Here is an 11,154-nt window from a genome sequence, read left to right as displayed (position 1 = left end):
TGGGCGCGGCGAGTCAGGGTTGTGCAAGCGCTGGCGGGCCGGCCGGCGCCTCCCCTCGGTCTTTCACCCCGCGCGGTTACGAAAGCGCGACCCCCTGGGCCGAGCGCTATTAAAGCGCGGCGGGCGGCCGGGGCGCCGGCTCCTCTGTCCACGCGCGCACGGCCAGGCTACGCGGCTCCGGGTGGTGAGCGGCCCCGGGGGCGGGCGGGATGGCGGGCGGGCCCCCCAGGCTCCCGAGGCTCACGGCGCGCCCCCCGCAGGGCGGACTCCTGCGCGAGATGGAGTGGGTGTGGGCGCTCGTGCTGCTGGCGGCGCTGGGCAGCGGCCGGGCGGAGCGCGACTGCAGGGTCAGCAGCTTCCGAGTCAAGGAGAACTTCGACAAGGCTCGCGTAGGTATCGGCCCCCCCGGGCCCCGCGCCCCCGACCCCCCCCACACACACACACGCACACACACCGGGCCCCCCGCCTCTCATCCCTTTCGCAGTTCTCCGGGACCTGGTACGCCATCGCCAAGAAGGACCCCGAGGGTCTCTTTCTGCAAGACAACATCATCGCCGAGTTCACGGTGGACGAGAACGGCCACATGAGCGCCACCGCCAAGGGCCGCGTCCGCCTCTTGAGGTCGGTGGTCTCCGGGCCGCTGGGCTGCGCTTTGCGGGGTCCCTCGGGCCCCCGCCTGGGGCGCAGGGCGAGTGGGGAGGGACGGCGGCGGGCAGCGGGGTGGGAGGGAGAGAGGAAGCTGTTTACGAGGTTTGGCTGAACACCCCCTTGGCTTTTGCAGTAACTGGGAAGTGTGCGCAGACATGGTGGGCACCTTCACCGACACCGAAGACCCTGCCAAGTTCAAGATGAAGTACTGGGGCGTAGCCTCCTTTCTCCAGCGAGGAAGTGAGTAGCCAGACCTGCGGGGCCTTTGGGGATTGGAGGCCTCCCCAGCCAAAGCGCTGGGGTTTTTCTTCCTTGCACTCTCAGGAAAAATGGACTGAGGAAAGCTCTGTGTGTGCAGGAACCCTCTGCCCCGCCTGAGGTTGGGAGGTCGGGATGGGGAGCAGCTAGCCCCAGAAACCTGGCCCAAGCTCAAAAGGACCTTTGGGCTTGCCAGGCGCCATTTTCCCATTCCGGGTGCAACCCACTCAGCACTGTCTCCTACTTCACCACTCCACTCAGATTTGCATCTCCTTTGGTTCTTGGCTGAATCCCTGAGACTCCAACCCAGGGATGGAGGGGACTTTGTGAATAGAGTTGGCTCACCCCCACCCAGTGTCCTGCTGATGCTAGGATTCTGGCCTCAGACGCTTCCCCTTGGCCCCCTCCTTCTGGGTGCCAATGGCCGCTTTCCTTTCCCCCAAGCACCAAAACCCAGATGCTTGGCGAGGTGCTGAGAACCCGCAGCAGGGCGTCTTAAGACTTGACCTACTAAGGAAAGCACCCTATCTGTGTGCTTTCTGTATCGCCCCTCAACATTCACACACTGCCCTGTTTTTCCTGTTTTCAATCTGGAGTACACCTGGTAGCTAGAGAAGACCCAAGCCAGGGTGAATCCTATTGTGAAATCTTAGGAAAAGTAAACTCTAGGGAGGGGGGAGGGTCACATACAGATAAACAAACTGAGGCCCAGAGAGGGTAGAGCTTTGCCCCAGATCAGGAGACAAATTTGAGAGGACCATTGCCAGAGACCAAGGGTTCCAACTCCCAGGCCCCGCTTGTGTGGCCCCAAACTGTAGAGTCTCCTAACACAGACTGGCACTTGCCAAGTACTGTTTGTGCTCTCCTGGGAGATAGAGCCCTGAGGCTGTGCAGGGTGGGAGGGCTGTTCTATTGGTGACCCAGAGCAGAAGTGTCCTTTAGGTAACTCATCCGTCTACATGTGGCATGTATTCTTTGACTTCCTCCAAAGTCATGGGTTAGATGAAACTGAATTTTTTTTTACAAAATTACATTTTAGTATTAATGTATGTTGTATTGATAAATTGGTATATTACAGGGCAGATGATTTTTATCCTTAAAATTAATAAAAAAATTTTATTTCATATAGCGCAACAAACTTCCCAAATGATTAATTTAGAGTTAAAAGATACAGTTTTCTGTTGGGTGTGGTGGCACATGCCTATAATCCCAGTAATTAGGAGGCTGAGACAGGAGGGTCATAGGTTGGAAGCCAGCCTCAGCAACCTAGTGAGATCCTGTTTGAAAAGAAAAAAATAAAAAGGGCTGGAGGTGAAGCTCAGAGGTAGAATGCTCCTAAATTCAATCCCCAGCACCAAAAACAAAAACAAAAACAAAAAAACACCTCACTCCCTCCACTCACAAATACATATACACACACACTTTTCTGACAGCAGATTACAAAAACCGACAGTGGGAGGTACAAGGTTACTCATTCTCGGAAAGAACAAACACAGAATGCTCTTAGCACTTTGAGATGCACTACTGCAAAGAACAGTCTTCAGGCTGGGTGAGAGAAGACTTGGTAAGGAGGGAGGGTTTGTCTCTTACCTTCTCCTGTGTCTACCAAGCCAGCTTAGTTCTGCTTTTACCTTTTGTGCATTTTCATTCTATGTAGAATTTCCTTTCTTGAAAGCAATTGTTAGAGATGTTAAGTGGGGTAAGTATCATGTGGAAGAATAAACTCCTCCGCCTTGTTACAATTAAGACTGCCTGGGTTTAAGTCCCCAACTCAGCCACTACCCGTGGGACCTTCCTTAGCCTTTCTCGCCTCAGTTTCCTCCTCTGCAAAGTGGAGCTGGTCATTGTACCTGCCTCATGGAGTTGTTATCAGGACTCAATGAACTGGCATTCACAAAATCACCTGGAACAGCGCCTGCGTGTCAGCTTTCTGTGTTTGATATTATTGCTTCTTGTTCTCCCTCCGGGGAGAAAATTGTAGCTTTACATCCTGGGTCTGGCGTGGGAGAACGCACAGACACCACTGCGTTCAAGTCTTGTGTTACGAGTAGAGGGACCGCGTGGCAGGCGCAGGAACACACAGCCAATGGCTGGCGCTTAGTGGCACCTCCTAACCCAGGGCCACCAACTGCCTCTGTTTGCTGAGGCTCTTGAGCACGACCCGTTGATGGCCTACTTTCCACCGTTTTCTGTGCTTGTGTGGAGTCTTCCTTGCAAGCTCTGCTTTGATTCCCCATGCTAGTTTCTTTCTTCCCTAAGATTAGTCTCATCACATTTAACACGAGGTTGGGCAGGAGGATTTGAAGGCCACTTGGAGAGAGGCCCACATCTTCAGGTTCTCCCCTTCTCTGCCTATTACAGCCCCCAGGGTGGATCTGTTTAGACTGAAGCATTTTCTGATAGGGAGGAAAAAATATGCAAAGACAGATGCTCATTAAATTTTTCATCCGATTATTTAACAATGAAACGTAACAGACCTCCGCAGTTGAATCTTAAGCGTCAGTGCTAACAGACCTCTGCTGCCACAGCCTGGGGCGTGCTCCAGATTGGACTCCTTCTCTCCGAGTTCTGCCAGCTCTGTGAGCAGGACTTCTCAAGAGTGATGGGTGTTGCCATCCGCCTGTCTTGGTTGAATACGGGCGTCACCGTGGACTAGACACTCTGAAATTCTATTCCTTAGCTGTGGAGTGGGAATAGAGAATAGTTACTGTTTCCTAAGATTCTTGGAAGAACTCCTTGAGGTAATGCATGGAAATGCTTAGCCTGTGCAGAGTGAGTGCTCAGTATTAGCGATGCTCATCATTGTTTGGGGTTCTCCCAGAAAGACATGCACAGAAATTCTCCTTTTTTTTTTTTTTGTCCCAGATATAAAGTCCATCACTCTGCCGGTGAAGAGGCTGAATGCAGGCATCTCCAATGTGTTGCTTAAGTCAGGGACCCTGGACCTCATGTACCTAAATCAGCTGTGGTATTTGTTAAATGCAGATTTCTAGGCCCCAAACCTGACTAAGAATCAGAAGCTTTTGGGGTAGGTAGGCTCTGGAGTCTGCATACTGAAGTTTGAGAACTACGGGCCTAGATAACTCTTCAATCCGAAGAGTTATCTTGGCTTACTCAGGTATGGAGGCTTCAGACTCGCCTCGCTTTGCTGGGGCCCATCAGGTTATTCTGGTGAATAATTAAGAATAGCTTACAGTCTATCATCTGCTTGGCTCAGCTGGCCCGTTAGACCTGAGAACCTCAGGAAGCATCTCACCTGAGCTTTGGTTGCTTTGGTGGGTGCAGGTCTAGGAGACTAGAGAAACATGTTCTAGAACCACAGCAGTGAGGGACAGATCTTTAACAGAACCAGGTCACAGACTTTATCTTTGCTTTGGGGACTGGCAATCAAACCTCTAACCCAGTGTGTGAGGGTACGTTGTAGACATGGGTGTGGCGCAGCCTGGCTTCCTCGGGAGTTGGAGGGAGTCCGGGCTCTAGCTGCTGTCTCCAGCAAGATCCCCGCCTATTCTACTGCATGCAGTTAGCTGCCATCTGGAAACATTTGGGGGCATGTGGGTCTGCAGACACCTGGCTGCTGGGTGTCGGGAGGCTGCAGAGCTGAGCACATTCTTTCCGCTCAGGCAGGTCTCTTGAAATTACTCTTAGAAGGGAGTCTAGTCTGGTCAATGTTGTTAGGATTTTAACTCTTCATCTTTGAACTATCCTGCCAAGAAAAGTCTGGAGATCAACCAAGCCAACTTGGCCTTCTTTCAGAGTTAAGAACAGTGGCCAACTTTACAAAAATCATGCATTGAAAGTTACTTAGATTCTATGTCAAAATTCACAATCTGGCAAAAATATTGGGAAAAGGTTTTTTTTTTTTTTCTCTCAGTACTGGAGATGAAACCCAGGGGCATTCCACCTCCAAGCTATACTCCCAGCCCTATTTTTTTAATTCTTTATTTGGAATCAGGATCTCACTGAGTTTCAAAGGGCCTCACTAAGTAGCTGAAGCTGTCCACAAACCGCGATCCTCCTATCTCAGCCTCTCAAATGCTGGGATTACAAGCATGCCCAGCTGGATTTTTTTTTTAAGCTGCAGACTTCCCAAGCTAATAGCTGCCTAGACATTGAGCAGAGGTAACATTTCAAAGGTGGGTGCTTTTGTGTCTGAGGGCAGGCTCCTGGGATGCTCGTGATGACACAGTGGTCCCATAGCCAGGGAAGAAAAGCCTGGTTAGGGCGAAGCCCAGCGGCAGCCCGGGACTTCTATTCCTGGCCCATCTGCTGAATAATTCCACGGTCACTGCCGAGCAGTCATCGGCTGGGACATCCTCCCAGTTGGCTTCTGACACTCAGCCTGGGACGGCCTGGAAGGTGCAGGGGTGGCTCCCCCTCTTGGGCAGGTCAGGGTTGAAGAAGGGAACCCCATGCTCTCTCCTGTGGCAACCCCTCTACAGGATCTGGGTTTGGGCTGCAGCCCACCCGAGGCCCACGCTCCAGGGGTCTCAGGTGCAACCAGAGGGGACGTAGGGTGAGCCCTAGAGATGGCCCTGCTAATGCCAGAGCATCCGGCCCCTCTGCCTTCCTCCAGCATGAGTACCATCTAGGCACATTCTCCCTTGCTGCAGGACCTGGGCAACAGATGGAGACGACATGACGCCTTTTCCTTTCTTGTTCCCCACCCACTCCGTAGACCTAATGTCTAGAGTGCTGGAGTTGCAGAGGCTAAGCCTGTGGACTCTGGACTCTGGAGCTGCCCTCCTCTGTTTGAGTCCTGTTCTTCCCTGGTCTTCGTGATCCTAGGGAAGTTCTTTAGTTTCCCTGGGCCTCAGTTTCCTCATCTGTAAAATGGAATGATAGAGTGCACCTCGGAGCTGATGTGAGAAATAACTGAGGAAACATATGGAAAGTGCCCGGACAGTGGTTGGAATTTATCATCCAGAAAGTTTTGAGCACAGTTATACATCCACGAGGAGCTTGGATTAGGTAGAGATACCATACTTGTATTCAAATGTAGAATATTTGGATAAATCTGATTATTTCTTTCCCTGTGGCAAATCACCCATATATGTTCTTTTTCCTTATATTTTTCTCTCTTCTTCCTCTTCCCCTTCCCCCTCTCCCTTCCATCCCTTCTTCTTCCTCCTCTCCTTCTCCTTCTCCTTTTTCTTTTTTGAGTATGTGATTGAACCTAGAGGCATTCTACCTCTGAGCTACACCCCAGCCCTATTTTATTGTTTTATTTATTAATTTATTTTTTGTGGTACTGGGGTTCCTGGAAGCCCTTCTACCTCCGGGCTACACTCCCAGACCTATTTTTTTATATTTTTATTTGGAAACAGGGTCTCTTAAGCCAGCATGGCTGGCTTCAAACCTGCGCAATCCTCCTGTCTCTGCCTCCCAAGCGCAGGGATTTTACAAGCGTGCGCCACCACACCCAGCGCTATTGTTTTATTTTGAAATAGAGTCTTCCTAAGTTTCTGAAGGGCTTGCTAAGTTGCTGAGGCTGGCCTTGACTCTGTGATCTTCCTCTCTCAGCCTCCCAAGTACTGGGATCACAGGCGTGCGCCACAATGGCCAGCTCTATATATTTTCTTATTAACATTATTTCCCATCCTGCCTTTATCGATATTCTGACCATCTTCACTTACACTTGCTCTTCATTGATTACAGCCTAGCCTTGGGGAATAATATCATCTAAATCCTTCAAGGGCTGGGCTCGGCCTCCATCACAGAGTTGTGAAGAGACACGCTCTAAGAAGGAATAGCTGATGTTGGACAGTAGCTTTCTTGTACCCCAGGCAAAAACTATCCTCTTGCCAGGAGGGAGAAGTGACTAGGGTTCTGAATTAGGGTGAAGCCAGGAAGCATTGCTTGTCAGACTGGCATCCTCCCACGGAGGGAGGCAGGAGGGCCACGTTCTTAGTGAGGTGAGTGGGAACTGGCAGCTGTGGATGTTCAGGAAAGACTCCTGTGACGTCACTGGTCCTCACACGAGAGGAGATGGAGATCTTATCGGAGAGCAAAAGGGGAGGATGGCAGAAGGAAGGTTTGTTCCCTGGTTTTGATGGGCTCGCCTCCTCAGAGGTCCCTCGGAAAGACACTGTATCATTTATATTGTGAGAGAGAGAGAGAGAGAGAGAGAGAGAGAGAGAGAGAGAGAGAGAGAGAACCATTGGCATGAGTGAGGTTCCTTCCTTGCCATGACTTTTTTCCATTAAAAAAAAAAAAGCAAGACCACTTCTCACTTGCCCACTTTTACAAAAGCGGTCAGAAATCTCTGTAGCCTCTGGCTCCCTAAGGCGGCACAGTCGGTTCCCGGAAGGCACGGGCAGCCAGCTGGGGCCACTCTGAGCCCACCAGGGGCGAGGCGCCCGCCCACACTGTGGCTTTCTGGCTTGCAGACGATGACCACTGGATCATCGACACGGACTACGACACATTCGCCCTGCAGTACTCCTGCCGCCTGCTCAACCTGGACGGCACCTGTGCTGACAGCTACTCCTTCGTGTTCTCACGGGACCCTAACGGCCTGACCCCCGAGGCACGGAAGCTGGTGAGGCAGCGGCAGGAGGAGCTGTGCCTGGACCGGCAGTACCGGTGGATAGAGCACAACGGTGAGCCGGGCGCAGGGCGGCGGGAACCCAGCCTGGGAGTGCCAGCCTCCAAGCAGCCCCTTCTGGGCCCAGGTGTCAGTTCTCCTCCTCTAGATCTCTTCCAGGCCCTGTGTGGGAGTGGTCTTAGGCCTTTCCCCTCTAATCCCGACACTTTTAATTAAGTAGGGGACAGTCTTTCATTCTGCTACATCAGGCCATTTTACAACTGGCTCTACTGCCCCCGAAACCATTCTGACTGAATTAATGTTTGTGGGGAGTAAGCATTCCCAGGACAAAACAGAGCAGCAAATGTGGCCATTGCTGTAAAAACATAAATGGAGATATCAACAAAGCAAGTTCTTAAAAGAGAATGAGGTCAACCAACATTCTTTATTCTCTATGAAACCAAATAATCATGATGTTGGCTAGCTGTCCTCTGCTGGAGGATCCCCTGGGACAACTATGGAATATTTTTATAGATATTACCTTTATCTGATCTTCACTTTAAAAGCAGAAACATAGCCAGGCGTCCACGCCTGCAATTCCAGGACCTGGGAGGCTGAGACAGGAGGATTGCAGGTTTGAGGGAGGCCAGCCTCAGCAACTTAACGAGATTCTCAGCAATAAGAAAGACCAGAATCAAAATAAAATTGGGCTGGGGGAATAGATCGGAGATAGAATGCCCCTGGGTTCACCCCCCCAGTACCAGAGAAACACAAACAAACAGTAATATGAAGAAGCCAAGTGTGCCATCTATTTTGAATTGATACGTACTCACTCCTATGAGAAACTGGTTTTCAAAATCCAGACAGGGAGCCGGGCGTGGTGGCGCACGCTTGTAATCCCAGCATTTGGGAGGCTGAGACAGGAGGATTGTAGTTCGCAGCCTCAGCCACTTAGTGAAGCCCTTTGCAACTCAGTGAGACCCTGTTTCAAAATAAAGAATTAAAAAACAGGGCTGGAGGTGTAGCTCGGAGGTTGAATGCCTCTGGGTTCCATCCCTAGTACCACACACACACACACACACACACACACACACACACAAGGGCATGCTAAGGTATAGAAAAGGGGGAACAAACCTGAACATTTCTGTTGGGCACTTAACCAACCCCCTACAAACATGGACTCAGACCCAGGTGTGGAAGCATCGCCCCGAGCAGCCCACATGCGGGGCTGGTAAAGGATTTCACCGCTGCCAGGCACCACACCGAGCCCTTCGCCCATGTTAGCTCAGTTTTAATCCTCCGGAAACACCTGACCAAGCAGACACTCTTTCTCACATTCTACAGGTGGGTCCAAGATCTCCAGTGGGTGGCCGAGCTAAATGCAAATGCAGATTCTTGTGGCTCTGATGTCCCTCGCGGCCCTCCCTACGATCACTAAGGCTGAGTCAGGCTGACTTGGTCATTCTGTCCTGAGATTGGGAGAGTGACCTTGAAATGCAGGGAGGCACAGGAGGCGGACATAAAAGGGAGTGCTGTTCTGTACTGAGCCCCTGCCCTGGAGAAAGCACAGGCTCAGCAGCAGCCCTGAGTGTTTATGAATGACAGACATTTCCATCTGTCCTGATACACCTGAATGAAGGATCCTGTGGGTGCCGTGGCGCCCCAAGGCCACCCCACTGTTGGTTATCTACACAAGCACTGCTTCCATCTTCCCGCCATTAAGAGCCTTGTTTTCTCTTTTCCAGGTTACTGCCAAAGCGGATCAGAGAGAAACATTTTGTAGCAACATGAAGGACACCCAGTTGCATCTGAAAACTTCTGGTTAACTGTCCTTCAATCTTCATCTCTATTTATCTCAGGAGCGTAGTTTGCCGCCTCTCCCTGCCTTCCTTGGGTGGACAGAAAGCCTCCATGCACAGAACGATGTGTGTGGGAAAGAATCGATCTATCCCTGTCCACTGTATATATCTAACTAAAGTTTTCTAGGGGACCATTTGAGGCTTGGGATTCCAAACTTTGATTTATTAAAATATAGCTGCCAGCTTCCTATGATTTGAAGTTTTGTGTGTGCAGGTTACAGATAGGGGCGTGCATTCATATGCCAAGGGCATTCTCCCCTCCCATCTCTATGTCCTTTGACTCCTTCTAGTACCTAATCTCCATTAAATCTCCTAATCTCCAAGGTTTCTCAACTGGGGTGAAAAAAATGAGGTTTCCTTACTTACCCAGGAAGGTCTTAACTACCGGGCCCACGGGGGAGCCAGTGCAGCCAGGCCCGGAAGCGGAGGCAGCGCTGGACCTGGGCGCTGGGCAGGGCGCCGGCTCACACCTGGCCTGGACGCGTGGGTCAGGGTGAGCTGTAGCAACAACCCACCCTCCCTTCTGTAGCATGGGATTTACTTCTTGGCCCAGGTGCGGTCTAAATGTTGAGAGGGATGCAACCTCAGGGTTTCCTGGAGGAGTTAGGAGATGGGCTCTGGAAGCCAGGTGTATTCTTTTTTGTTACTGGGGATTGAACCAGGGCCTTCTACCTATGAGCTGCTTACCACCCACACCCCTGCCAGCTCTATTTTTTATTTTAGAAATGGATCTTGCTAAGTTGCAGAGGCTGGCCTGGCACCCTCCTCTCTCAGCCTCCCAAGTACTGGGGTTAAAGGAATATGCCGCCATGCCTGGCTCCATGCGTGTTTAATAAACGAGAAGATGATAATCATCTGTAACTGTTCTTTGGACATTCCTCACACATTCTTGATATTAATGGATAATTCTAATGCCTTGGGAACCCAAGGTAGGGGCCTAGAGTGGATGTGACCCTTTAACAGAGAAATCTGAGCCCTGAAACAGATTCAGGACTCATTTCAGAAACCATAAAGTGGCCGGGCGTGGTGGCGCACGCTTGTAATCCCCACGCTTGGGAAGCTGAGACAGGAGGAGCATGCAGGTTCAAAGCCAGCCTCAGCTATGTGGTGAGGCTCTCAGCAACTTAGTGAGACCCTGTTTCCAAATTAAATATAAAATAGGTAGGCCTGGGAGTATAGCCCGGAGGTAGAAGGCCTCTGGGTTCCATCCCCAGTACCACCAAAAAGAAAAAGAAAGAAAGAAAGAAAGAAAGAAAGAAAGAAAGAAAGAAAGAAACCATAAAGTGTAGAGCTGGGCGTGGTGGCACATGTATGTAATCCCAGCATCTGGGAGGCTGAAACAGGAGGATCACAGTTCCTGACAGCCCCAGCTACTTAAGTGGGGCCCTTTGCAACTCAGTGAGACCCTGTTTCAAAATAAAGAATACAAAATAAGGCTGGGGGTGTTGCTTGGAGATAAAATGCCCCTGTTTTCCATCCCCAGTACCACAAAAGAAAGAAAGAAAGAAAGAAAGAAAGAAAGAAAGAAAGAAAGAAAGAGAAAAAAAGAGTAAGGTGTGGCTTTCTATGTAGGAGATGTAATTGCTGAACACTTATAAATAAAAATTTATTAACTTGAATCATATTACAAACACACTGAAAAAGTTCATATTTTCAAAGGAATCCATGTAAGTCCTTTCATAAAGGAGAACATATTTTATACTGAATGATCATCCCTTAATTCGCCAGCGCTGCAGATGCGTATTTGCGTAGGTTTAAGTTCTCTTAAAGCGGGGTGCACTGGTGGATGGGTCTGGAAACAGGCTCCTTTTAAAAGTCCAACATGGTGCTCCCTTCAGCAGCACATATCCTAAAAGTCCAACA

The 11,154-nt window shown here is 50.4% G+C and overlaps 1 protein-coding gene across 1 annotated transcript; it reads left to right on the top strand.

Moving 5' to 3' along the window:
* Positions 1-251: 251 nt before the first annotated feature.
* Positions 252-9,788, top strand: RBP4 (retinol binding protein 4; the record flags this gene model as incomplete). The annotated part of the gene is made up of 7 exons (XM_080694836.1): positions 252-389; positions 485-621; positions 782-888; positions 7,296-7,508; positions 7,702-7,810; positions 8,618-8,776; positions 9,662-9,788. The coding sequence occupies exons 1-7, from the start codon at positions 279-281 to the stop codon at positions 9,786-9,788; spliced, it is 963 nt and encodes a 320-aa protein (XP_080550962.1). The 5' UTR covers positions 252-278.
* Positions 9,789-11,154: the final 1,366 nt, after the last annotated feature.

This window comes from Muscardinus avellanarius, assembly GCF_963383645.1.
Source record: "Muscardinus avellanarius genome assembly, chromosome: 4".
NCBI lineage: Eukaryota > Metazoa > Chordata > Mammalia > Rodentia > Gliridae > Muscardinus > Muscardinus avellanarius.
The sequence above is the reverse complement of the archived record's forward strand: the minus strand, read 5'-3'. Positions and strand labels throughout refer to the sequence as shown.